Genomic DNA, 24,713 nt, shown 5'->3' on the forward strand with positions numbered 1-24,713 from the left:
TTCCCTCAGTCCTTACCACAGCTTTTGGCTGAATTCCTTCATCCTTGTGCCCGCTGGAGCTGTGAGAATGCTCCGACACAGCCCTGAGAGCAACAGCGCCCGAAGCTGGGTGGCTCAACTCATCTTACCTGGGGGTCCGTCAGTGGGGGAGCTGACCAGCCTGGGCTCCTGGCAGGCAGAGGAGCGAGTTCCTCACCGCTGACCCTGACACCGGGCAGTGCCGAGCTGCAGGAGGCGTCGCGCTACGCCTATACGCGCAGAGACGGCCACACGCAGCCGGGGCCGAGCTCTGCAGACACCAGGCTTGTGCCAGCTCGCCTATAAATTATTAACTCTTCCAAGCAAGAAGGAAGTCGTTTGTTCAGCCTACAAAACGAAACACGGTAGGAAGCTGAACGCAGCCCACTCAGATGGTGAAATCGTTTGCTTTCTGCGCCGAGCTGCCAGCGCTGTGCTGAAATGATCTGGAGGTGAAGGCACCCAGAGCCTGGCACCGCTCCACGGCCTCCTCGAGAGGCTCACATCAGCTCCACCACGGCTTATGTCTCCTGACCCAAAAGCCTCATGGCCAGCCTCGGAATTAGGGTTTCCTCAACCCACTCTCATCCCACTGAAGTCATGGTGGCCAAAGAGCCAGCGCAGGGCTCAGCAGCGCTCTGCGCCCCAGGGAATGCCCAGGTCAGTGATGGGAAGCACCTGAGCCCCGCTGCCAGCCCGTTTTCCAGTAACAGTTTTGGCAGAGGCCACAACCATTTGCTCCTTTTGCACTTTGGCTGCATACTTTCGTTCAGGATTGAATTGCCACCACGAACTCCGCAGTGGCCCTGTTACCCTGCATTGTTTTTCTCGCACTTAGTGGTTTGTTCAGTCAGATCTGAGCTTTTTTTTTTCCCAAAAAAAATTTACTGCATCCCCACTTTCAGTGGGATATGTTACCTTCCTGACTTTCTCCTGAGCCCAGGCCGTAACACAAAGCAGATTTGACTCTAAAACCCACCAAAACGCTGCCATCCCACATGCCACAAGCTCAGGCTTGTTCATGCCGTGTACCCCGAGCACGCAGTTACTTCCAATAACCATTTACAAGAACCCAGTTAATCTCAAACCCAAACACAGGCCTGCCTGATTTATTTTTCCTGGACGGCTCAGAACAAGCCCACCCGTGCATGCTGAAAGCTCAGCGGCTCCGTGCCCGTCACCTCCCCGGGGGCTCTCAGCCGCCGCGAGCAACAGGCAGGGCACAGCAGCACCTGAGGCACCTCCTGCTCCGAGGCACAGTCAGGGTAAGCAGGATAAAAGGGTTTTTTCCTTGACCACATCCATGACACACCACATTGCTGCTGCTGCTCTTCAGGCTTTGGCTAAAGCTAAAGGGTAAAATTATGAAACTCTTATAAAATTAAATTATTAAGTTATGAAACTCTCGTAAAATGGAAATATGATTGCAAAAGAATGAGCTCTGTTAACAACACAGCTGTAAAACACGCACAGCTACCTGGGGGACAGACCTTCCCTCTAAAGCGTGTCCTCACACTCGATTTCTGCTCTCAGACAGGAGCAGAGCAGGAAATTGGGGTTATCCTACAACGCAGCCTGCTCAGGGACCTTCCAAATGATGGGGAAGGTGAGCACACAGGTGGAGGGACCGGATGGCTGGACAGGCTGGCTTCCAGCTGCAGAGGTTGGAAATCAGAGATTCATAACACCAGTTAACTTTCTGATGGAAGACAGATGTGTTTTAAGGAATAAAAAAAGGAAAAATATGTTCTTACCATAACAGCTCCATAAGAAACCTGAAGATGTGAATTTCAGTTGATCCAATAAAAAAGAAATAAAATATAAATAATAAATAATAATAATAATAATAAACACTTAAAATTGGTTATTTAGTAGTGGGCTGGCAGCAGCAGCAGTTCCAGGGTACAGCATTCACCATTCCCAACCCATCTCTCCTGCTCCCAGGACCTGAGGGCACCTTGCTCCCTGCACAGCCTCTTCCTTCAAATGCTTCCCACAGAATTCCTGAATTCGGTGCTATCTCCCCAAACCAGCACACTACAGGTAGTTACAGCAAATATTAGTGGAACACAAGAGGAAGCAGTTTGTTTTTTTTTTAATCTCTTTATTGTAAATAAATGCCCATGGGATATTTATGCATAAATGCAAAGAATACATAACACACAGCACAAGTTTGCATACATAGCTTTTTTTCCTAAAAAGCTAAAAAAAAAAATCATTAGAAAGCAGTAACATAACAAAATAGCACGTAAACACGTAATATCCACCTCGCCATGCACGCCACGCAGAGATGCAGCTTGCGAGTGGCGCTCAGCGATGCAGCAGCAGCGAGGCGCAGTGCTGCCAGCACCCCGAGACCAGCACAGGGCAGGGCCCCAGCCCCGCTGGCAGCAGAAATTGAACAGATTTTGCACGAGTGATGACATTTTTCTCTAAACCAGGACGTAATGCTGCTGTGCCTGCAAGCGCCCAGACCGCAGGGACGGCATTCACTGCGGCAGTGCTCACTGCACCTCTGACACTGAACATGGATGGAGAAAGACAGGGAAATAGAAAGATCACAGAATCACAGAGATCTAGTCTTGGTGCAACGCTCATGAAGCAGACAAGTCCACTTCCACACACCTACGCTCAGCCCTTTGTGAACTACCGGAGTGCTTTGAACAGGGCTTGGATCTGCTCAGCCTAACACAACGGCTCCGCTATGACCACCAGCACAAGCCCCTGCTAATCTTAAATTCATGTAAATTGTGCAATCTTTGTTTATTCTGGGGTATTTGCGTGAATAGTGCCAAGGGAATCAGGTGGTTTCAAGGAAATACCTGGCACCCACCCGGCCGTTTGGGCATGGGGAGAGGCATGCGCTCGCTAGCATCACCCGTACATGGTCTCCACAACATTTTCCAATGCCCTGCTTTACAGACACACATATTTACACCTTTTAAAAGTTAAAAAGCAGGAGGAGAAGCTATAATTAGGCTTTAACACTGAGGCTCGCATCCTGACTCCTGCAGGTGGGTCTGGGAGGCTCCATCCTGATTTTTAGCAGTGATTTAAAAGTTACGACTGCCAATGTATTAGCAGCTACATTGGTGAGTTCTGGCAGGTAAAAAGAGACATCTGTCTCGGTACAGCCATTAGCCACTCACTGATACAAACAGAATTAACTCCTTATCACCGTGTAAGGCCATGACAGCATGTTGTGCGTTAACATCTCACAGTGCGTTTCCACGGGCTCTTTCCGTGCAGCAGGTTTGTAGAGGCAGGCAGCCTGTCCCGGTGCCACTTTGTGCATTTAGAGGATTACTGCAGAAAGGGGCAGAAAGCACAAGCAAGCACTGCTATGCTATATAGGCTATAAACCTCTTCCTTCATTTTTTTCACCCCTTTTTCCCTCCTTCCCTTTTTTCTGGTTTATTTCTAAGCACCGTAACCGTGGCCCTCTCTATCTCAGCTTTAGAGAATTAAAGCTCAGGGAATGTTTAAAACAACTGGCTCTGAGCTCTCAAAATCCCCAGGTAAACCTCAGGCTTCGGGCTGCTGAGCTCTGTGGCAGCAAGGGCAGAGAAAGCCTGCATTTCTGGGGCTCAGATGGGGTGTGCCTGGCATTTATTTACGCCTTTAAAATCAGCGGCCTGGGTCCCAGAGGTTGCTCACACAGATCCTGGAGTTACTGGAAGCAGCAGGTCCGTGACAGCCTCCTGCTTGTACCTAAACGCTCGTTTCTTCACCTAACCTTGGGACTGCAAGCCTGACAGTTTTGTCTTTGTTATAAAAGACTGTAGGAGTCTGAGAACAGTAGGAGTGAGACAAATGGAGTTTAGCAAAACACAAGTCAAGGCTCGTGGGACAAAACTGAACATCCGGGGGGTCGCTTGCCCCCCGGCTCGGCAGGGTGCTCCAGCAACTGGCAGCCAGTGCCGCAGGAGTTGCACCATGTCCTAAGTACTAAAAGAGCTTAAACTCTCTGAAAGGCAGCATTAAACAGCAGTAACTTTCACAGCTTAATCGTATGCAAGTTCAGAAATGTGTTGCGGGCCTAAAACTTGGTACAAGAGACAACTGTACCTCCTCGCTGCTCCTCTTCACCTCACCCATAGCCTCTGAAAACAACAGTAACTTGAGAAATAGGAAATGTTCTGCAGAATTAATGTTACTCAACCTCTGTCTACAAACCAAGCCCTGTGGATGCAATGCTCGTGCGCGAGCACGCAGGGACAAACATCCGAGCTTATTTTGAGAGGTTCTGGCTAAGGTAAAAGGAACAGGACGTCAAATGTGGAATGCAGGAGCAAGGCAGTGCAGGGCAGAGCAAGCATTTTCTGTTGCAAGAGAGAAAAGCATCCACAGAGCCCAGAAGAAAGGCGGACACGGCAAGGCTTGCAGCAGGAGCAGCAGCACTGGCAGCTCAGCTGTTCGCAGAGGGCACTGGGCACTTCTGTCCCCCCATAGGGGGCTTCTCCAGGGATCAGCCAACCCCATGCACACCTTCTGCATTGCCACGTGCAAAAAAACCCTTCCCAAACCAAAGGAAGAGGCTCAGGTCTGGGGATTCAAATCAGCAGCCACGAAAGCAAAGTTAAATGGGATTAGGCGTGCTGAGAACATCTTCCAATAAAAGCTACTTCAGCAAGTACAGAAATGTGCAGAAAACAGCTTCATCCTCGCACACACTGCAGATACTCACGCCATCCGACGGGAGGAGAGGTGCAGGGGATGACCCCGACCCCTGCGGGGCCGAGCAGCACGCACCTCTCCCAACAGGCTCAGGGACGTGCTCGCTCACGCACACACATGCACATTAAAAGCGGTTTAAAAATCTTCATGATAAAAATCTCTCCAGTGTCACTGGTAGACATTTCGGCATTCGGAAGGACAGGACACAGAGGCTGCGAAGCACACGAGCGAGGACACTGCTGGCCGGAGTGCCCAGGGCTCACTGTGCTCCCCGCGGTGCCACCGGCTCAGGGCTCCCCGCGCCGCACTCCTCCCGGCCACTGACGTCCCGGCCGCCTTCGAGGTGAAGCCACCGGCCTCTACATGGCTAAACCAGCCATCCTCTGCGAATAAGAGAGAAGTAGTACGGGTTATAACACGGCTAAAGCAGGGCATGGTAAATCCTGGGACAGAGCCCAGGACGAACACAGGCACTTTGCAGCAGTCCGACAGCTCCACGCAGCTGGGCTACCTGGCAGATCTACCCGAGGGTTTACTCATTCACTTGTCCCCGAGTAAATAATCTCTCCTGTGTTGCTTTCCCACTTCACATCGCCCTGCAGCCCCCCGCAGAGCTCCGTGTGCTGCCTCTTCCCAGCCCCGAGACCAGGCAGGCTGCGGTTCAGCGAGGGTCTCGCAGGAAGGCAGGCAAGAATGAAGCCACTTCGTACTGGAGGTTACTCGGTTTTATTCACCTTCTCCACAGGAAATTACACTTCCAGGACAGATGTAAGAAACATTACAGTAATACCTTTGCATATTAGCCATGATAAATACTTCTAGTTCTGATAAAATGCCTTCCACTGCCTCCCTGAGGGTCGGAGAGAAGACAAGAACACACTCGTGTCAGTACAAGTGAGTTAGATATTTACAAATGCACAAGCACGTAGATTAAAACCTGGCAGCCAGGACGGCCTAAAGCAGCTGCTGCTCATTCAATGGCTTGGAGCAAAGCAAATGATCTCAAGGGACCTGAGCCACAACGCTCAGTGCCCGTTCTGCTCGGCTGCAGCGTTTTTGGAGATTGCAATGGATGTGTCAATCGGTATGTACAGTTTGTCTCAGAGCTGTTTTGCAATAAAGAAACAGCACAGCTATCACGCTGACAATTAACAATAACCATCAACATTTTGATCCAGCATCCAGGAAACTCAGACCCTACATTCTTTCCATTTGCAATTGGAAAAAAAATAAAAATCTGAACAGCTTTCCTGACAGCAACACCAAAAACCATCATCAGATAGAGTTAATCCGCAAGAGCTGCTCACATGTTGTTTTCTCAAGCAGAACACCAAGATAAAGACAGAATTTGTACAGGAATCAAGGAAGTTGGACCAAGCTCCCTTCCAAGGAATCTTTTTTTTTTTTTTTTAAATGAAGGGAAAACAAACACTTGAAGCACAGAGTTAGAAAAGTAATTTTTCAAAGCTGGCATATACATTAATTTTCTAAACACAGCTCCTTTCGGTTCAGAATATAAAGGCAAAGCTGAACAGGTCAGTAAGGCTCGAATTTTAGCCTGTGGACATTTTTTCTCTTATTTGATTCTAAGTTCCTAAGCATAGGAACAATCTGATGACTTATCAGACTTATTGCAGGCTCCCCCATCCCAGGTTCTTTCTGCTTTTCCCCCCATCTTCACCATTAACTCTGAAACCTGTGGAGACAGGCAGGGTCAGGAGGAAGGTCCCAGTGCTCACATCGTGACCCGCTGGACAATTCCAGGGAAAGCCCCGGCACCATGCGAGGCGCTACCCCAACACCCGAGCTGACGTTTTGTGCGCTTCTGCAGCTTTGGCAGGACAGTCCTGCTGCTTCATCATTAAGACAGCTCCTCTGCAGCATTATTAAGGATGCCATAAAGCCAGGGAACAGGAAAGACACATTTAAGATCAATTGTCAGATCAAAATTGGCCCTTTTTATCCCAAGAAATGCGTATAATTACTGGCTGTGCGGAAAGGCTGGCGAGTATCATTGAAGAAAAGCTGGAAGAGCTTCACTTTGAGGATAAAGTGCAAAATCAGACTTTTGACAAAACCAAAATCTGTTCATCCAAATGGCCAAATGCATTCCAGCAGGGGCGCTGAGACGTGGAGGAACACCACCCAGACAGAAACCTTTCTCCCTCCATTTCAGCAGAAGCTGCGCCTGGGTTCACCCAGCCTCCGGGCAAAACCCAGGCACATCCTCCCAGCCAAACCTTAATCTTCTTTTCTTGATTTGCCAGGAAATGGGACTGGCTACCACTTTACTTTCTTTACACTAAATTCAGTTTTTCTCTAAATTTGAAGGCAATGCACCAGCAGGCAAGAGGATTTGCCGGTAGCCCCAGAGCAGCAACACCCAACATCCACCTTCGCAGCAGCACAGGTGCAAAGCCCAAAGCCTCCCAGGGCCACAACGCTTCCAAGGACAAGTAAAAGCAGGCTGGTGCTGGGGGGCATCCCGATCACACGGGGAGCAGCGTGGCACTGTGCCAGGAAGCCAGGCACAGCGCCTGCCCAGAGCCATCCCATGGGGAAATAGCACACTGTACAGTCAGGTCCACAAAAATAAACGGCGACAAACTTCTACAAAACAGAAACATCAACGCTGCACGTCCTGCATGAGGAGAAGCGTCTGCTAAGCCCAGCGAGGGGTCGCACCGAGGGACGGCCTCGAGGCCAGCGGGCGTGCAGTGGGGCAAGGGCACCCCCGGCCTCAGCGTAGCAGCAGCAAACGTCTCCTCCGCCCGCCTCACTCGGAGGCCGAGAGCGAGCCCGAGGTCTCCTGGGTGATGCTGGCTGCTGGCTCCCTGGAGAGGGGCGACAGACAAGAGAACGTCCTCCCTTTGTGGTGGGAGACAGCCAGCCCTGCCCTGCTCACCCCAAAGGTGCCCCCATGGGGCCATGACAGCGAGGAGGCAGTGGCGATGCCACTAGCACAGCAAGGCTCATTCACGAAGCTGCTTTCCAAGCGTGCTCCCCACAACACAAATCAGAGCCCCCTTCCCATGCGGCTCACTTTGAGACACAGGCATGCAGCACCCAGCGCAGACTGCCATCAGATGCCTCCTGCAAGGCCCTGTTACGGCAGCGCCCCAAGACTGACAGCGGGGACAGGTGATGGACGGGACTCGGGGTGCCCAGAGCAAGCTCCAGCATCCTGCTCTGGGGGCTGTGCACGTGCACCAGCGGGAGCCCTGCAGAGCAGTGGTCCCCCCTCAGTGAGGGATTTTTACACAGCAAGACCTCCTTCTGCCCCGAGCAGTCGCCTTTCCCCAAAGCGGTGTCCATGCACCTCGGGTCAGGAGAAGGCCTACTTACTAACCACAACACACAAGCTGCTGTCAGTGGTACTCACAGGCAAGCATTTCCCACTGGAGGCTGCAAAGGAAAAAGAAACAGCACAGGAGAGCTCGTAGTGCATTTTCGAGACGGTTTAGAAGCAATAGGAACAGCACTGAAGCAGGTGAGGAATAAAGTGAAGCAACCCAAGGGTCTCAGGGCAGGGAGGTCGCCGCGGCCTGGTGTGACAGCCGCTGCTACAAGCCATGCACGCTGCCTGCTGCGGCTCCTCGAGCAGCTCCGTTCAGGTGAGAGGTTCAGAACAGCACTCCCCATCCCCACCCACACCAACTCCAGAAGGTTTTGAAACGCTCCAAAGTTTTCAACGCTGCGTTATGATTACAAGCGGTACGACTGCCAACAGCGGACAGCCAGGGCAGGGGCAGCTGCAGAGACCTCCAAGGAACCTGAGCTCTGGGAGGCTTCAGAAGCAGCATGGAGCACACAGAGCCAGCACAGACTTGCCCACTTCTGCCTCCCGTGAGCCACAAATGCTGGATGCAGGCTCTGCACCGACCCCTCCTGCAGTCTGGGGCCAGGAACGGGACGACTGACCCATGGTGCTGATGACAAGCGGGGCTAACAGCTGCTAAGCTGGGCTAGTAGCTGCTCATTGCTCACTGCCCCAACAAATTCAGAGCACCTGGGACCCCAGGAAGCCATGGTCCTCTCCCGCTGTGATTCATCAGATAACAGCTATGGGCCAAACTCACTCCTAATGCAAACACCAGCAGCCCTGTCTGATCCAGTCCCACTGGAGCCCAGGTCTCTGGAGATGTCCAAGCCTCGTGCTGATGTTTGCCATTTGTGAAAACACCAGCAGTGTTCACCTGCGCATGGCCCCTTTCCCTCTGACCACTTACTCTACTAATAGGAAGAACAAGAAGCAGGGCTCACTGAATAGCTTGGAAAACATCGAGCTGAAAAGTATCCAAGATAAAAATTGTTCTCCATTGTTATCTTAAAAATAAAATTAACATTCTTACAAAAGAGCCACCCCAGGCTGTCCTGCTGAAAGGAGCTCTCAGGCTGCACTGAGGGGAACCAACCACACGAGGATCCCAGCCAGGAGCCCCTCATGCCTCCTCTGCCTCATGTGATGGGAGGCAGCGTGCAGCCTGTTCTGCCTTCCAGGCACACAAAGACTCCTAACTTAGCAAAGAGAGATGATTTTTAATGAGCAAAGAAGCAAACAGGGCTTCACACATAATCCTGATGAGGTCCTATGTGTTGGCCCAGGAGCTGGACTCGATGATCCTCATGGCTCCCCTCCAACTCAGGATATTCTACGACTCTATCATTCTTTCAAGCCGAAAGAAAAGCCAGCTGCCAAAAACCAAGCAGCACCCAAACACCAGAAGCCCAAACTTTGCTCAACCACCTACTGATGGGATCTGTAGGAAAATGGGCTCTATCACCACGAACACAAAGCCTTCCCAACCTGCTGTGCCACAGCTAGAGCAACGCTCGGCTGTCACTGTTAGGCACTACCACACCTGGACAGAGAAAGTATCTGTAACTCTTCCCAGGCAAGTTTTTGCTGAAAAGCAAGATGTTACCCAGAACCAACCACCCTACAAAAACCCTGTGGTACTGATGGGAACTCGCCTGCATGGAGCCTGATTTTGTAAGCCTCTGGCACCACAAGTCTAGTTTAGTGGGGTGATTTATTATTATTATTATTTTAAACAGGGCACCTAATCCAGCACAATTTTTGAGTGCATCAGTGGCAGCATCCCAGACCCCAGCAGGGGATTGCAGCCAGGACCAGTGCCATGGCGGGGTGACAGCGGTGGCACGCGGGGTGGCCGGGGAGGGGTAGCAGAGGCAAGGTACCACCTGGACACCGGCTGGCAGCCGTGGCCGACCAGATCCACCTCGAGCTTCCAGGAAGGGGAAGGGCCCCAGCGGGTCAAGGGGCTTGCTCCCAACGCTGTGATGCCGCGGGCGCTGCTCTGTGTCCGTGCTGGCCCGCGGGGTGAGGCTGCTCCTTCTCATCCTCACTGGGCTTTGGCTGGTGGGAAGGTTGTTCTGAGCAGAGATAGAGGATGTTGCGAGGCATGGAAAAGTGGAAGCAGAGTTTACAACCACATCACACACCTGCAGGCACCTGAGAGCCTCCAGCCACTGCCACGAGCGGACAGTGGCCGAACAGCACCGGGCGCGCGGTAGGAAATGACCTCTTTGTTGGCTGGTCAAGCCCAAAGTCTGCTAGCAGTCTGCTTTTTCAGCAGTTTTACTTCTCTCTGGGATTCTTTATTTTTTGCTTACTTATTTTTACCATCAACTTCAGAAAAAAAAATCAAGTACAAAACTTCCCTTATTTGTACTTCTGGTCTCAAAGCAGCTGTGCTTCAAAGTAAGCACAAACCACCAGGAACAGCCTCCGACTCCTCCGAGCGGGCATCAACGACTGCAACGTGGGAATCACACAGAAGTAGCTAAGCAATAAATGCCTGACTAGGCACCACCAGAAAGGGACCAGCCACAAAAATCTTGCTGAACATCCTCATTTAGCATTTGGCATCTTAGCTCTGCAAGCCCCCCAACTAGAGATGCATTTTCCAGGTTTTCCACCTATTGTTTAGGATTCCCTCAGCATAGAGGAGCTCCTGACTCTGCCCTTTTTATGCCAGGACACAAAAATAACTGTATTCGAGGCAACTGGCAAATAACTTTTCACCTTTAGAGATCTTTATAAAACCTCCTACAATGACAAGAGGCAGCAAAAAGCCTAAATGCACCAAAAGAACACAAAACGTGATCAATTAGATCAGATCTACTCATAGCAGCGAGTTGGTTTGTGGTGTTTAACCGGGGAGCCAAGCCTGCGGGTGCTCCCAGCTTAGTCCCTCTGCAAAACAGAACCATGCCTGCAAAAGTGAACACCAAAAATAGCAGCAACTCCACAGATTTGGCACATACTTCAGGGCTTTGCTGAGCCAGGTAGATAGCTGAATGGTTACCTGAGTCACTGCAAAGCAGGGCTTCCTAAACAAAACCACCTACTGACTGGGCTGGAAGCAGTGCACATTCCCACTGCTGCTGCAAGAAGATCCACAGAACATGGGAGGTAGCACGGACCTCAGCTCCTGCTCCCTACGCTTTGGTACACACATACAAGTTTAGTAGCAGCACAGCCTTAACTTGCACAGAAAGCCTGTAAAGGTCAGACCTGCAGAGACAAGGGCAAAGAAAGATCCCCACATCTCTCAGCAAACCACAAACATCATCACAAACCGAGGGATGAATCCTGTACTTTCCACTGGCATGCACAGCAGCAACCCTGTCTTGGGGGCTGCCCACCCCACCAAAAGCCACCCAAAGGCACCAGCCCAGCCTCCGCGCCCAGCCTGACGCCGCCTGTGGCTCTCTGAAGGAGACAAAGCTGATGAAGACAGCAAGAAGAATTAATTTTAAATACTCTGACATGTCTTTTTGGAATTACTGCAATCAACACAAACAAGCGTCAACAAACACTTCATAAAAAACTGAGAACAAGACCTGGAATTTAAAAAGTACATCCTGACCAAAGTGACTTCAGTTTCTCCATTCTGCTCCCTAGAACAATTCTTACAAATATCTCCCTCTCGTTTGGGAAGCACGTGCAATTCTACCAACCATTAGTCCTACTTCTGGGGACTACTTCTGAAGAAAGTCTTTCTGGTCATTGAAAGCAGCCAGCCTCTTCTAGCAGGTATTTAAGAACCTTAAGAGTTTAAGAAGTTATTGTCTCACTTTAGTTGTATTCAAAGAAGGCAAGTGTTTGGTGACTGCCTGAAACAAAAGCCAAAATTCTGCACCAGGACTTACCGAGTTCAGAGAAGGTTTGTCGCGGTGGGTGTTCACTGCTTCCACGTTCAGGGTAATTGTCTCCACTTTACAACCTTTGCCAAAAAGAAAGAGAAGTTTACATGAGGAATTGTAATCTATTTTATTATCTATTTTTAAAAATGTATTAAAAAGAGCATGTAAAGTGAGCAGAAGTAAGTTTGTTACTTGTTTAAAAAAAAATAAACAAAACAACAGCCAAAAACTCGTAAACATTTCATTCCAAATTAACGGAGAATTTACACTTAAATCACTCTCTGGCTTTGACCTTCACTGTAAAAGCACAGCGACACCTTGCAGGCAGCCACATGTCAAGAGAACTACACGCTTATCCAGCAAAGCTGCTTTTAACTCACTGCACCCAGAGGCAAATCCAGGCGTGAGGGACAAACAGGCTTCTTCATTGACAAATAAAGCCCAGAGACGGTGGTTATTATTTAAGAGAGAAGCCGTGGGAGACCACTTGTGTCCCCACGTGGATAAACAAAATCCCAAAACCATCCATCCCCCTTCCACTGTCCCCCCAAAACCTCCCACTCTTCAGTGCCTTTTTGTGTTCAGAACATCTCCGGGCGCATTGAGAGCAAGCCCTGCTACTTCTGCACACAGATACCATAATCAGATTCATATAAACCACAGAAAAATAAAAAAACAAACAAAAAAAAAAAACAGGAGGCACATACCGTACGCAACCGGGGTGAGCTTGAGGATGGTGTGCAGGGGGCACCGCAGGTAGGGCAGCTCGTCTGCGAGAGAGGCAGGCGTCACCCGTGCACCTTATCCCCTTTTCTTTCCAGTAACAACTATTTCAGTGCAGCCACCCAGCCGCCAAGCAGCGGACACCGCCATCCAGAGGAGCCTGCCCCAATGGCAGCGCGGAGAAACGCCGCGGCCGAGCACACCTCTGGCCTGCATCACAGAGCGGGGGCACGCACCCTCCGTTCCCCCAGCCACCAGCACCTTCGAGCAACACCTCGATTTCTTAGGGTCTGGGGTTTCGGCTGCCTGATCGTTTTCTTGCTTTGAATAACGTTAAATAGTACTTTTCCCCATTATTTATACCTCTAAGCCAATCGGTACGTTTCACCGTTTGCAAAGCAAGGATGAGCAGTGATGAGTGTTTTGCACTGAATTTTACAGTTTCGCTGAGTTTTAACACAGCACCTTGTCGCCAGCACACCATGCGCTGGATCAGCGCCACTCAGAGGTGCAGGACTGCTGGCAAGCCCTCACAGGCTACTGATGTACCAGAAAACTGTGTCCTTATATTAAAAATTAATCCCATTGAGATTTTGGAAAGGTGACTGGTTGAAACAGCTGCAGAAACAAGGGCTGAGCAGAAAAACATCAGGGCAGGCATCAAAAAGTCAGCTTTCTGCCCCTGCACTCATCACAAGCAGAGGTTCCTGCAAGGCTTTGCTGAAATGCAACGGTTATAGCATTTCACAAGTGTTTTTATTTCCTTTTTAAGCAACTCCTCTGCTGCAAAAATCAAAACAGCAATTACAAGCCACCCTCCCAAAAACTCTGAAATGGAAGCAGAAATAGAATCCAGCCCCTAACATCACGCGCTTATTTTTGTACCTGCGCTCTTGTCAAGAAAATAAGCCAAGAGGCACCTCATAACTGCCTGGTGGGAGATAACGAGGACGTTGCCTTGACGTTCCAGCTCCATAATTACCGGCTCCAGGCGCTGAACCAAGTCCTGGTAGGACTGAAAAAACAAAACAGGAGTTTTGCAAGGGGTTTTATAAACATACGCTGAAAGCAGAAGTGGCAATTAGCACGGCTTCGCATTTAGGAAAGTATCAGTTAAAACAAACTGCAGAAGTCGTGGGTGATCCAGTAAATACAGGGAGGAAAAAAAAGGAAACAGCACAAGGTGAAATGGATGTCAGCAACCCTCAGGTTACCGGGAGATTCAGATTACTGATAACTCCATTAAAATAAAAAAAAAAATGTCAATGATACATTTAACTAAGGTTGTGAAGTAAAACCAGAAATGACTCTGTACCCGCCCCCCCCCCCCCATTCATTTCTGCCCAAGGTGGTTTTCCACAGGGACACCTCAGGCTTCAGCCCATGAGTGTAGTGCAGAAACCTCTGGGCGAGGAGAGTGTCAAGGACTCGAGCGGCCCCATTAGTACGGCATCATTAGCACACTGCCGTTACGCACACCAAAATACCTCTCCTCTAAAAGAGATCTGGGGATCCTAATGGTTTCAATTCCTAACACAAACAGTGGGGACAGAAAGCTGAAATTAAGCAAAGTCCTTCACACATCATGCATCTGTTGGCCACACACTGTAGCTTATTGTTTTTCCTAAGTGCTTTCACCTCTCCTCCAGGATAGCGATAAAGGTATTTTTCTTGATCCCTCAAGGCAAACTCGTCAGGATACTTGGCTTCAATTTCTGCGTAGGTCATTTCTTCACATACCCCCTGGAGGAAGTAGAATTTGTTACAACACAGCTTGTTTCAACAGAAGCACAGCAAAATACAACACATACACACACATAAATAGCAAGGGACTGGTATCAGAAATTCTGTTCTGGGATGAAAATTTCAGAATCGACACCGTGCTTGTGCATCACGGGTCGAGGGTGGCTTAGAAATGATGAACCACCTACACCTAACATGCTTGCAGTACTGGAAAACATTGAAATCTCCAAACTCTGCTGAGTCCCAGAGCTGAGCAAGGCAGTTTCTGTCCCCCTGACCCCAGCACGAGGTGCAGAAAGGAGAAGCAAGCAGCCTGAGAGCACAGCACCAGTAAATTCAGGGAGCTGGAAATGCCAAAGAAATCACCCAGCACAACCAGTAGATGTTCTGTAAATTATTACCACTTGTTTCCTCATTTTTAATTTAAGATAACATACTGATATTTCAGGGCCATGGGCTTTGTTTTTATTGCAAATTGTTTGCAAAGGATGAAAACGAGCGTTCATTTCCACAGCAACAATCTTGCAATTTCTTTTGCCTGAAAGAACTGGAGTGGGAGTATTAACCTTTGTCCACCCAGGACAGTTTTACAGCCAGGGCCACAGAGGCGTGGGATGTTCGGTGTTATTCTCTTTCTCAATACCAGCTGCTTTGCAGCAAGGTCTAACACTTCCAGACATTTTCAGCCCTGCAGCAAGTGATCCTAAGCTTCCCGATAACGGCTGGAGTACGTTATACATAGCTGTGGCTGGAAGGCTCAACTGATGATCAGGATATAAGTTTATTGCAGTGGGTTTGTTTTTAATGTCACCTTCCATCTCAGAAAACCGAAGGCTGCCGGCAGCGTTGTGCTCCCCCCGTGCCCTCACTCACGGCATCGATCTCGTTGAGAATCTTCCACTGCTCGTATGTCACCCCCAGCGACTCGGCCGTCTGGATCGTCCTCTTCAGCTGGCTCGTCCAAACCTTCAGGTCGACGATTTCCTGCTCCTCAATGAACTTCTTCAGAGCCTGGGCAAACTGGAAAAGGCCAGAGGAGGTTAGCAGAGCGCAGGAAGCATCATTTCGGGGCCAGCCGACCCCTCCGCTGCCGCGACAAGATCCAGCGCCGCGGGGCCGTACCTGCACAGAGCCAGGTGCCAGGCTCGGACCGTGTTCACACGACACTTTAAACATACAGCAATCCGGGTGTTGCCAAAAAAACGTACCTGCTTCCCTCGTGGTGACAGACCAGAATCCCCACCAATCTTGCCAACAAGATTATATTCACTCTCACCATGTCGGCAAAGGTAGATGGTACGCGGCTGGACATGAATGTTCATTAGGTAATAGACGATTTTACTCTGGATGTAATCCTGGACTCTGTTTACTAGGAACCGCTGTCCCACATTGATCACTTTAATGAAGGAAAGATCTCTGGAGTCAACATAAAATAAGAACACCCACACGACTGGTTTTAAAAATGACACACGTGCATCTGCGGGTGTAATCTAGCTATTTACCCTGTGTTAAAGGCATCAGCACTACCACTGGGCTGCCTCAGCAGACAGGAGACACACTGAACTGCCGTGCTAAACAAGGAGCATCACTTTCAAATCATCCCTTGGGGCCCGAGGATATCACCTTCACGCGAGCAACCTCGCTTTGGGAGAGCAGAGGCTTCAGCACAAGCACTGCAGCGTCTCGAGCCGGAGGACAAAAGCGACAAAGCAAAGCAGCTCACGCCTTCGTGCACCGGAGCGCGAGGACAAAACACAGCCCGGGGCCTTGCTCCTTACTTGTCGTACTCGTCGGGATCCAAGGGCTGGTAGGTGACCTTGTAGCACTCGATCCTCTTCAGGAAATCATCCATCACATTCTCCCTGTTTCTCTCTGGGTAGTCGGGGCTGGAAACTTTCACTTCCTGGCCAACAGACAGTGACACTCCGTGAAAGTCAAGCAAACTCGACACGGAGCAAAAGCGCTGCTGAATAACATTATTCTTCTCTTCTGAAACAAGTAAACATTGTCTCATGCCGCCCTGTGGAAAAACCTGCTCCTGGCAAGGCAACAAAAGGCGATTCTGGAGGCACGCTGCAGCGCTTGGCCCTGGTACAAACACAGCTGGCTTGCCATCCACCCGTCCCCGCGAGCCACTCACTGCCTGTCCTCCCTTGACAATAAAGCCACGCTCAAGGTCAAACATTTCTCAGCTCCATTTGATTTCCGGGCTAAATAACTGCACCTTTAGTTTTCGTAAGCCTACAAACCTTAACTGCTAATTTGCGAGGTGGGACGTAGGAAACCAGACCGCGAGCGTTTTTAGGCACCAGCCCTCCCCGTGCTTCCCACGGGCTGCAGCGGCGAGGTGACAACCGCAGAGCCTTGGCCTGTGGCTGCCCTCCAAGGGAGGCACCGACTGCCCAGCTGCAAGCAGAGGCGGAGGGGATGTTCGCAAGCAGCACCGCAGCCACCTCCGGTGCCAGCCCGACTGGGACTCAGAGTTCCCTGGTGCTGGGCACACCTCTAGTGCCAACAATCTGCCGTCGTTCCCGTAAGCCGCCGGTGACCTTGCACCGATCTCCTACGGGCAGTGAGAGCTGGGCCTGGAAGTGCCGCACGCACCAGGATGTTGGCAGCAATCACCTCCGGGTCGTCACAGACGGACTCCACGAAGAACACCTGGGAGGGAGGCGATGAGATACGGTTCAGAGAACCAGGAGCTCTATCTCAAACCACTATTACCCGAGGGAGCAGTAACGGCTTTGGTACAGCAACTCCAATTACGAGTTAAATGCAGGGACCCTACCTTGAAAGCGTTTTCTTTAGCAAAATTTAAGATCAGGTCCCGTCTTTCTCGAGTTGTGTTGGTCGCATCAAACACCTGGCAGAAAAGAAGTGGCAATGAGCAAGTTTATCTACACTTTTAAACCAGCCCCAAATCATTTGGGATTACAGTTGGGTTCCCAAATGCCCTGGGCAGCTCTGAACAACACAGACATAAACCCCCACACGTGTGTTTAGTTGAGAAAAGCCTTACAGCGATTTGCCCGCACTCCTCCAGGAGGTAAGCTTTCACATCTTCTAGAGCCACCAAGGCACAGCGCCTGCAGGAGAGAAACATGCTGTCACAGCGGATGTACAGCACTCAGATTTCGGGTCCTCTGAATCACCGCTCTGGCACTGATATGGGGAGAGATCCAAACTCCTTCTCTCTCCCTGCATGGGGCACCCAGCCCTGCTTCCTCCCGAGTCCCTGGGGCTCTGCAGAGCTGAATCCTGTTTAAATTCCCGTTTTCCTATGCCCACATCCCTGCTCTAAGAACGCTCCCGTCGCTCCCTCTGCCAGCTGAGGCTCCCCGCAGAGCCCAAGCCATGGCTGCTCTCAGGAGGCCACCCCCACCAGAGACCCTGAGGGCACAAATCCATGCCTGGTGAGACCACAGGGGATTTGTACCCAGAATTTCATGCACCTCTGGGCATGCAGAGCATTACATTTAACGCACCTCTGGGTGCCCAGAGCCTCACATTTCATGCACCTCTGGGTGTTCAGAGCCCAGTCTTTGTGTCTGTCTATTTTTCTTGAAGTCAGTGACAAAATTCCCCCACGGAGACCCTTCGGCAGGCGCCCTGTATGGGCTGCACTGTCTCCTGCCACAATTTCGTGGGCATTAACCACTCCTTCGTGCACGCACACAGGCTGCGAACACCTGAGAGCAACCAGATCGCCACCGACCTGCTCAGCGCCCCGACTTACTTGCGGATCTCCATGGCCTCCTTGTTATCGTGCCTGAAGAAGTCATAGGACTTGTACGACTTCACTGCTTCCCGGCGGTACACCCCTAAATTAAACACTTCACACACAAAAAGTCACACCGGTGAGGGTGGCAGCACTCGGCCGCCAGCCCCCAGCCACCCGCGGCCCCCCGAGCCCCTCACCTCGCGTGGGCACCCCGATCCAGTTGAGGTAGCGCGTGAGCTTCTTGGAGACGTAGGTCTTGCCGCGGGCGGGCAGCCCGATCATCACGATGAGGGTGGGCGAGTTGGTCATGTAGGACGCCCACGCTGCGGGGACGGCAGGGGGGCAGCACATCAGCGGGGGGCTCGGCGCACCGACCGACGGACGGACAGATGCATGGATGGATGGACGGATGGATAGATGGATGGATGGATGGACCCTTGCAGGACATCCAGCAGCCGTGCCCCCCGCTGCTAACGCCGCCACCGGCAGCCAAGGAGGCGATGTGCAGGGCTGCACCTGCCGGCGGCACCGAGGCGACGCCGGCACCGAGCCGCGGGGCAGCGGCCGGCAACGAGGGGCTGGGGCCGGGCAGCACTGGGGGGCTGCAGCCAGGGACACGCGGTGAGGGGAAACCGCTTTTTTCCTTTTTCCCTTTTTTTTCCTTTTTTCCTCCATTTTCCCCCTTTTCTTCCCCTTCCCTTCCCCATTTTTTCCCCTTTTTTCCTTATTTTTTTTCCATTTTCTCCCCTTTTTCCCCCCTTTTCCTTTTCCTTTTTTTTTTTTGCATTTTTCTCCCCTTTTTCCCCCATTTTTCCTTTTTTCATTTTTTCCCCTATTTTTTTCTTTTTTTCCCCCTTTTCCCCCTTTTTTCCCCCCCTCCCTTTTTTCCCCCTTTTTTTCCTTCCCCCCCCCCCCTTCCCCCGCGCCCCCCCGCACTCACAGCACTGCTTCTCCCCGCCGCGCAGGGCCCCGCTGCTGCCCCGCACGGTGCCGCCCGCCCGCGCCGCCGCCGCCATGGCCCCGCTGCGCGCCGCGCCACATGCAGATCGCATGCAAATCGCATGCAAATCGCATGCAAATCGCGCGCCGGCAAGCGGGCGGCGCGAGGGCGCCCCGCGTGACGTCACAAAGGGGGGCGGGCCCGCCGTGCAGACCAAACCGAGGCTCTGCCGCCGCGCGCGCGCGCGCCACCGCCCCCCTCCCCGCCGCCCCTGCGATGGCGACGCCCTGATTGGCCGCTGCTCGGCGCGGGGCCGGGAGCAGGCAGCGCCCCGCGGCCAATGACGGGGCGCGGAGGTAGATCTCGCGGGAGCGGGCGGGGGGAACGGGCCGGAAGCGGAAGCGGCGGGCAGTCGGGGCGGTCGGGACGGTGGAGGCGGCGGCGCGGGGTGGCCCCGCGCACGATGCTGCGGCTGCGCTGCAAGGCCCGGGGCGGCAGCCAGCCGCTGCCCGGCCTCACCGCCCACTCCCGCCTCCGCGACATGCAGGCCGCCCTCGCCGCCCTCACCGGCGTCCCCGCCCCGGCCCAGCGCCTCCTCCTCGGCTTCCCCCCGCGGAGCCTCGACCTCAGCGACGGCGAGCGGCGGCTGGGAGACCTCGGCATCCACTCGGGTGAGGGCGGGCGGCGGCGCCTCGCCTCCGCGGGCCGGGCCGGGCCGGGCCGGGCCGGGCCGGGGCCTCCTCTCCTCTGCTCGTTCTCCGCGGCGGCTCCGCGGGGCCGGTGCAGGGTCGGGGAGGGCGGGCGGGCTGCGGCCGAGGCGCCTTCGGAGGGGAGGAGGCGAGTGGCTGCGGTGACGAGCCGCTTTGGGTCCCCACCCCCCCTCCCCCCGGTCCTTTGGAGTCCCCCCATCCTTTTGCTGTTCCCCCCCCCCCCCCCCCTTTTTTGGGATCCCTCCCTGGCAGCATCGTTAGCTCCCACCCGCACGTCCCTCTCAACCCCCCTCTCTCCCTGACAGGGGACACTCTCATCGTCGAGGAGGATCCGTCCAAGCCCGGCGCTGACCCACCTGCGGTTGCGAAAAGACCCATGGCCAACTCAGTCAGGGAAGCGGTGCCAGTGCTGGCGCGGAGGGTGGTGCCGGCAGATAACTCCTGTCTGTTCACCAGTGTGTACTATGTGGTGGAGGGGGGCGTGTACGACCCCGGCTGCGCTCCAGAGATGCGCAGCCTCATAGCCCAGATAGTAGCGAGCGATCCCGAGTCTTACTGCGAGGCAGTGCTAGGGAAAACCAACAGGGAGTACTGCGACTGGATCAGGAGAGAAGAAACCTGGGGAGGAGCCATCGAAGTGTCTATTTTATCCAAGTTTTACCAGTGTGAAATCTGCGTGGTGGACACGCAGACCGTCCGAATTGACCGTTTTGGGGAAGATGCCGGTTACACCAAGCGGGTCCTGTTAATTTACGATGGGATTCACTACGATCCCCTTGAGCGTAAAATCCCCGACTCGGACGTTCCTCCCCAGACCATTTTCTCTACGACTGACGATGTTGTTCTTGCACAAGCCTTGGAGTTAGCAGATGAAGCCCGACGGAAGAGGCAGTTTACCGACGTGAATCGCTTTACGCTGCGCTGCATGGTGTGCCAGAAGGGACTGACGGGACAAGTGGAAGCCAGAGAACACGCCAAGGAGACGGGACACACCAACTTCGGGGAAGTGTGACAACTGCATGAGGATGGGTACAGCTACTACCTCACTGATCCGGAATAAAATTCTGGATTTCCAGATAAGCTGTATGTAATCATAAAATTCCGTTCACAGAGCTTGAAAAGCGCATTAACTTGACGATGGCCGAGATGCACAGGTTTGCTGTGGTTAGTGACTTTGCCAACTGGTTTGAAATAGGTATCTTCTCGCATGCTAATTTATAGTACTTTGGCAGGTGGTATACACTGGCAGCTAAAACCTGATTCCTGAAATAATCTTTTCTTTGTGTGTGTGCTCTGAGCAGACATACAAAACCGGGCTTCTTCAACACTAACGTAACAACGTAGCCTCTCAGTTACAGAATTAATCTCTCTGTATTATGTTTTCAGGGTAACTAAATTAATCTAAGGGTTTGGGAAACACATATCGGCATTGTTCATACTAAAAAATAGACTCTGCACATACAAGCAGACCTTGCGGGGGAAACTGCTCACATTGTGCACAGTTTTTAGTGGAAAGAGCATCTCCAAAGCTGCCCTATACTATGGTACCATCAGAAGTAGAATGTATTGTTTGTGTGAAGTCATGGCTTTAGAGAGAGAAATGGCCTTTAAGCTTTAAGGTAGCCTTCTTAAAATTAACGAGTAGTTGATTAAGTGTTGAATAAACTTATTAATCTTCCATAGGTAGTTTTTAGTTGCTTGGAAAATAACTATCAACCCCTTGGTGTTTACACTGCATCGGAACATAGGCATGTTTCTTGAAATTCTTGGCTTCTTCTTTATAATATCTCAACTTCTGGCAAGAGGGAAATAGAGCAGCTAGGGAAGTAACTTAATTTGCATCTGTTAAATACATTCAAACAGACTTGGCTTGGGTGTAGCTGATCTCACGGCCACAGTGTTACCGAGCTGTAGCAGATTCCAAATACTGTAAATTAGCACTTTAAGGTATGGTTCTCATTCTTTACCGGTAAGAAGTTTTGCCCTTTTTAGAAGGGCAGAGTGCTAATCCAGAAGGGAGGCTCAAGGTTTCTTCATCTGCATTCTGCCTTAATGCGTTTGATTTGTCACTGATGACTGTTCAGTAGCAAGACTCTAATTCCGATAATGAAGGGTGCAGTTTAATTGTCAGAACAAAACAAGCTGGGTAAACTGCCCTACTTCTCGTACTCCTCAGAATCAGGGAGGTTGGAATTGGTTTAATAAATCTTACCTCACAGAGAGGTTGTGAGGCTTAACAGTAAGTGCTTTGAGGTCTTTGAAAAGGTGCTGTAAAGGTGCATATTACTGAAAGGGATTTTCTTTTTAATGCCTGTAATACGTGCTTGTTTTTAATGAATTTTAAAATACTCTTAGCCTTCTATTCTTTGCCGCTCTGTTTTGAGTTATCTCTCTTGCACTTCTACAAATGGGGAGCAAGAACGTTCATCTTCATTTTGAGGCAGAAATAAACCCACTTTCCTAATGGAATCAGTCTAGCTAGCTTCAAAGGCCTCTGTTCGGTAAGGCATCCAGCTAAACTCCTGGTGCAGCGAAAACTTATTTTCTGCAGGAAGCGTGTTCCACTGAAGTTCTCAGCTGAGGTTGAAATACCGTAAAATACTGAAGGGGTCTTATTGAAAATGGAACATAATTATGTACGTGCTTTGCTAAAGCAAGTCATGAATAATTAAGGATAAATTGCCAAAAGCACTGAGGACCAAGTTTCTTTTCAATTCAGCATTAAAGTAGATATTCACACTGTTGGGAGTTTCCGATAGAAAACCACTTAGCTTCCAGTGTTAAACCCCACTTTGCTTTAGCCTATCATGAGGAAAAAAAACCAAAAGACTATAGAAGCTGATGCTTATGAATCTAAAGAAATAACCTGACAGTTCAAAGGAACTTGAAGATTACACTGTGTTATAACTACTTGAGATGCAATGCTGTCTAGGAATGAGACCAAGAGACTATCAATCCTAAATCGTGTTCTCAGCTTTCACACTGAAGAGGTGAGGCGCCTTGGACAAGGAGCTGTTCCTCACCACTTGCCACCTGTAAAACGGACAGAATACCTACCTCAGAGAGGTGTACAAGGTGACTATCTTTGAAACAGAAGTGCTGTAGAAGCGGAAGATAAGTATTTATTGTCTGCCATGTTTGCAAATGTGTTGATGTTTGGGAGCAACACTTAGATTTTTTTTAGCTTTGTATCTTGGATGGATTTCTGAAAGTGTGTAAAGACATTTTTTGGGATATTTCTCAGTTGCAGTATTTTTAAATTTAAACTTAGTTTTATTTAATCCAGAGTGTTTAGCTTTGCTTTATTGTATTTGCATAGCAAATCCACTAACAGAGCGCGAGTTCCATTTGAGGGCGATGTCAGTATCACTGCGTGGATGTTTTCTTTAGTTGCCTAGACAATAAAATCTCTTTGGTTAAAAAAAAAAAAATATCAACTGAACTGCTGTAATTCATCTGTGTAAAAGCTGATAGTGTTAGAGGCTGACACACTGTTCCGAAGAACAAGTAACAAGGGGATATTGGTGGAGTTGGAAAACCTTGTGTAGTTCTGAACTCTCCTGAACAGAATACATTTAAAGGACAACTCCCCTTTTTTAAAAAGATTGTGAAAGTTAGGGATTTTTTTAATGTCTTTTTACCAGCATTTACCTGTCCTTAATGATACAGTTATGGAAGTGTCACAAAAATGGCATCCTGGTACTAGTAGGATCAATTTCTAAACATCACTAATACATTTGCGCTGAACAGTTGTTAATTGTGCAGCAAGGTCTTAGTTACAGATGTTTTAGAGCAGATGCGTTGTGGGGCACAGGCTCAGGTAGTGGCAGGAAGGGGTCACCTGTCCACACCAGTCCAGAAAGCCTGCAAGATATGGGTTTGTCCTTACTGTTACCACTTATTCCCATAAAAATTTAAAACAAGCACTAATTTCCTTGCTGAATACTTCAGCACATAGGTCAATAATTAAATGGGCCCTGGAAACTGAAATTTTTACTTTGGGAGTGGGCTCGCTGAAAGCTGGGTTATTAATACTGTTTTACTGGCCGAAACAGGTAGGGACCTTTGCCCAAATAGAGATTTCAGTTTCCTGGGGCTAGTCTGGCCGTTTCACCAGCACTAAATTCCTTCTTTAACTAAAGAAGAGCCTAACACACTCTAATCACGTGGCCTTTCACGAGCATTTTATATTGTATGAAGAGATGCACATCTCATGGTCCTAACAGCACTTTAAAAGCTTGTCTGAGTTTCGACGTTTAGCAGATGTCGAGCAAGGACTTTCACTGATGTAGGTAGCGCGTGTTCCCGTTGCAGCAGTGAGCGGTGTGAGCAAATGTTTCTAGAAGTCTTACCGATGTAACCCAGTGGTATAACGTTCTGCTTTGTGTCATCAGTACGGATCGCTTGGAATATTTCCTTAAACACGTACCCTGAACTGCAGAAATTGTTGATGCACCAATAAACGACTGATGCATGCATACTTGCTTAGTGTAGTCTCTGCCTCAGTTCTTGAATTTTGTTTTTTTGCTCTATTCACTCTTGTTCACCAGTGCGTTTTTTCTTGCCTTCACACCTATATAATACAGTCTTGGAGTAATTTACATCTGCTTTCCCCTGTCTCATTCCCTTTTTTCTTTGACACTAAGAGGCAGTCATATCGAGAGGGACTCAGCCTCGCAGCCTGCTCAGGCCTTCTTCTCTTTCAACTTGTTCAACAATAACGTTATTTTTAATAGTAAAATACTTCCTCTGTGTACTCTGTCAGGCATCAAGAAGAACAGCTCTTCAAGGTTTTACATACCTCCCCAATCATTCACGCATTTACACGTATAAGTCATTAAATAGACAGACTTGAGGAGTTTTCTGTTTGTGACATTCACATCCACTTCAAGCAATTGCCCGAAAGGCCAACCACAGGAGGAAATCAGTGCTGCTCTGAATTCCCCAGCCACAGCTGTCAGCAGGTGGGTTGCTGGGCTGCCTGCGTGCCTCTGCAACTTGGATTCTA

General features: G+C 50.4%; 2 protein-coding genes across 4 annotated transcripts; one reads left to right on the top strand and one right to left on the bottom strand.

Moving 5' to 3' along the window:
• Window positions 1–2,120: 2,120 nt before the first annotated feature.
• On the bottom strand, window positions 2,121–19,086 carry PFKFB2 (6-phosphofructo-2-kinase/fructose-2,6-biphosphatase 2). Of its 3 annotated transcripts, none has more exons than XM_035561566.2 (16): window positions 18,996–19,086; window positions 18,253–18,378; window positions 18,071–18,167; window positions 17,354–17,420; window positions 17,123–17,197; window positions 16,939–16,995; window positions 16,113–16,237; window positions 15,543–15,750; window positions 15,208–15,354; window positions 14,230–14,334; window positions 13,477–13,606; window positions 12,576–12,638; window positions 11,875–11,948; window positions 9,901–10,092; window positions 8,078–8,100; window positions 6,141–7,529 (listed from the first exon to the last, which is right to left on the bottom strand). In XM_035561566.2, the coding sequence occupies exons 1-16, from the start codon at window positions 19,069–19,071 to the stop codon at window positions 7,472–7,474; spliced, it is 1,623 nt and encodes a 540-aa protein (XP_035417459.1). In that variant the 5' UTR covers window positions 19,072–19,086; the 3' UTR covers window positions 6,141–7,471. The 3 variants fall into 3 exon arrangements, with proteins under 3 accessions (XP_035417460.1, XP_035417459.1, XP_050571341.1); XM_050715384.1 differs by having other exon boundaries at window positions 7,479–7,529; window positions 8,045–8,100; XM_035561567.2 differs by lacking the exons at window positions 6,141–7,529; window positions 8,078–8,100; window positions 9,901–10,092 and adding an exon at window positions 2,121–5,078.
• A 292-nt stretch (window positions 19,087–19,378) lies between these two features.
• On the top strand, window positions 19,379–24,185 carry YOD1 (YOD1 deubiquitinase). The gene is made up of 2 exons (XM_035561405.2): window positions 19,379–19,666; window positions 20,011–24,185. The coding sequence occupies exons 1-2, from the start codon at window positions 19,459–19,461 to the stop codon at window positions 20,715–20,717; spliced, it is 915 nt and encodes a 304-aa protein (XP_035417298.1). The 5' UTR covers window positions 19,379–19,458; the 3' UTR covers window positions 20,718–24,185.
• The last annotated feature ends 528 nt before the right edge of the window (window positions 24,186–24,713 follow it).

The sequence above is a fragment of the Cygnus atratus genome, chromosome 24 (genome assembly GCF_013377495.2).
Source record: "Cygnus atratus isolate AKBS03 ecotype Queensland, Australia chromosome 24, CAtr_DNAZoo_HiC_assembly, whole genome shotgun sequence".
NCBI lineage: Eukaryota > Metazoa > Chordata > Aves > Anseriformes > Anatidae > Cygnus > Cygnus atratus.

Coding starts and splice junctions, on each gene's coding strand:
- PFKFB2 (XM_035561566.2), bottom strand. CDS start 19,071: ATGGCGGCGGCGGCGCGGGCGGGCGGCACCGTGCGGGGCAGCAGCGGG. Junction 16,238..16,938: donor TGATTGCTGCCAACATCCTG/GTGCGTGCGGCA, acceptor TCTGTTGGCCAG/GAAGTGAAAGTTTCCAGCCC. Junction 15,751..16,112: donor GATCCCGACGAGTACGACAA/GTAAGGAGCAAG, acceptor TGTTGACTCCAG/AGATCTTTCCTTCATTAAAG.
- YOD1 (XM_035561405.2), top strand. CDS start 19,459: ATGCTGCGGCTGCGCTGCAAGGCCCGGGGCGGCAGCCAGCCGCTGCCC. Junction 19,667..20,010: donor AGACCTCGGCATCCACTCGG/GTGAGGGCGGGC, acceptor TCTCCCTGACAG/GGGACACTCTCATCGTCGAG.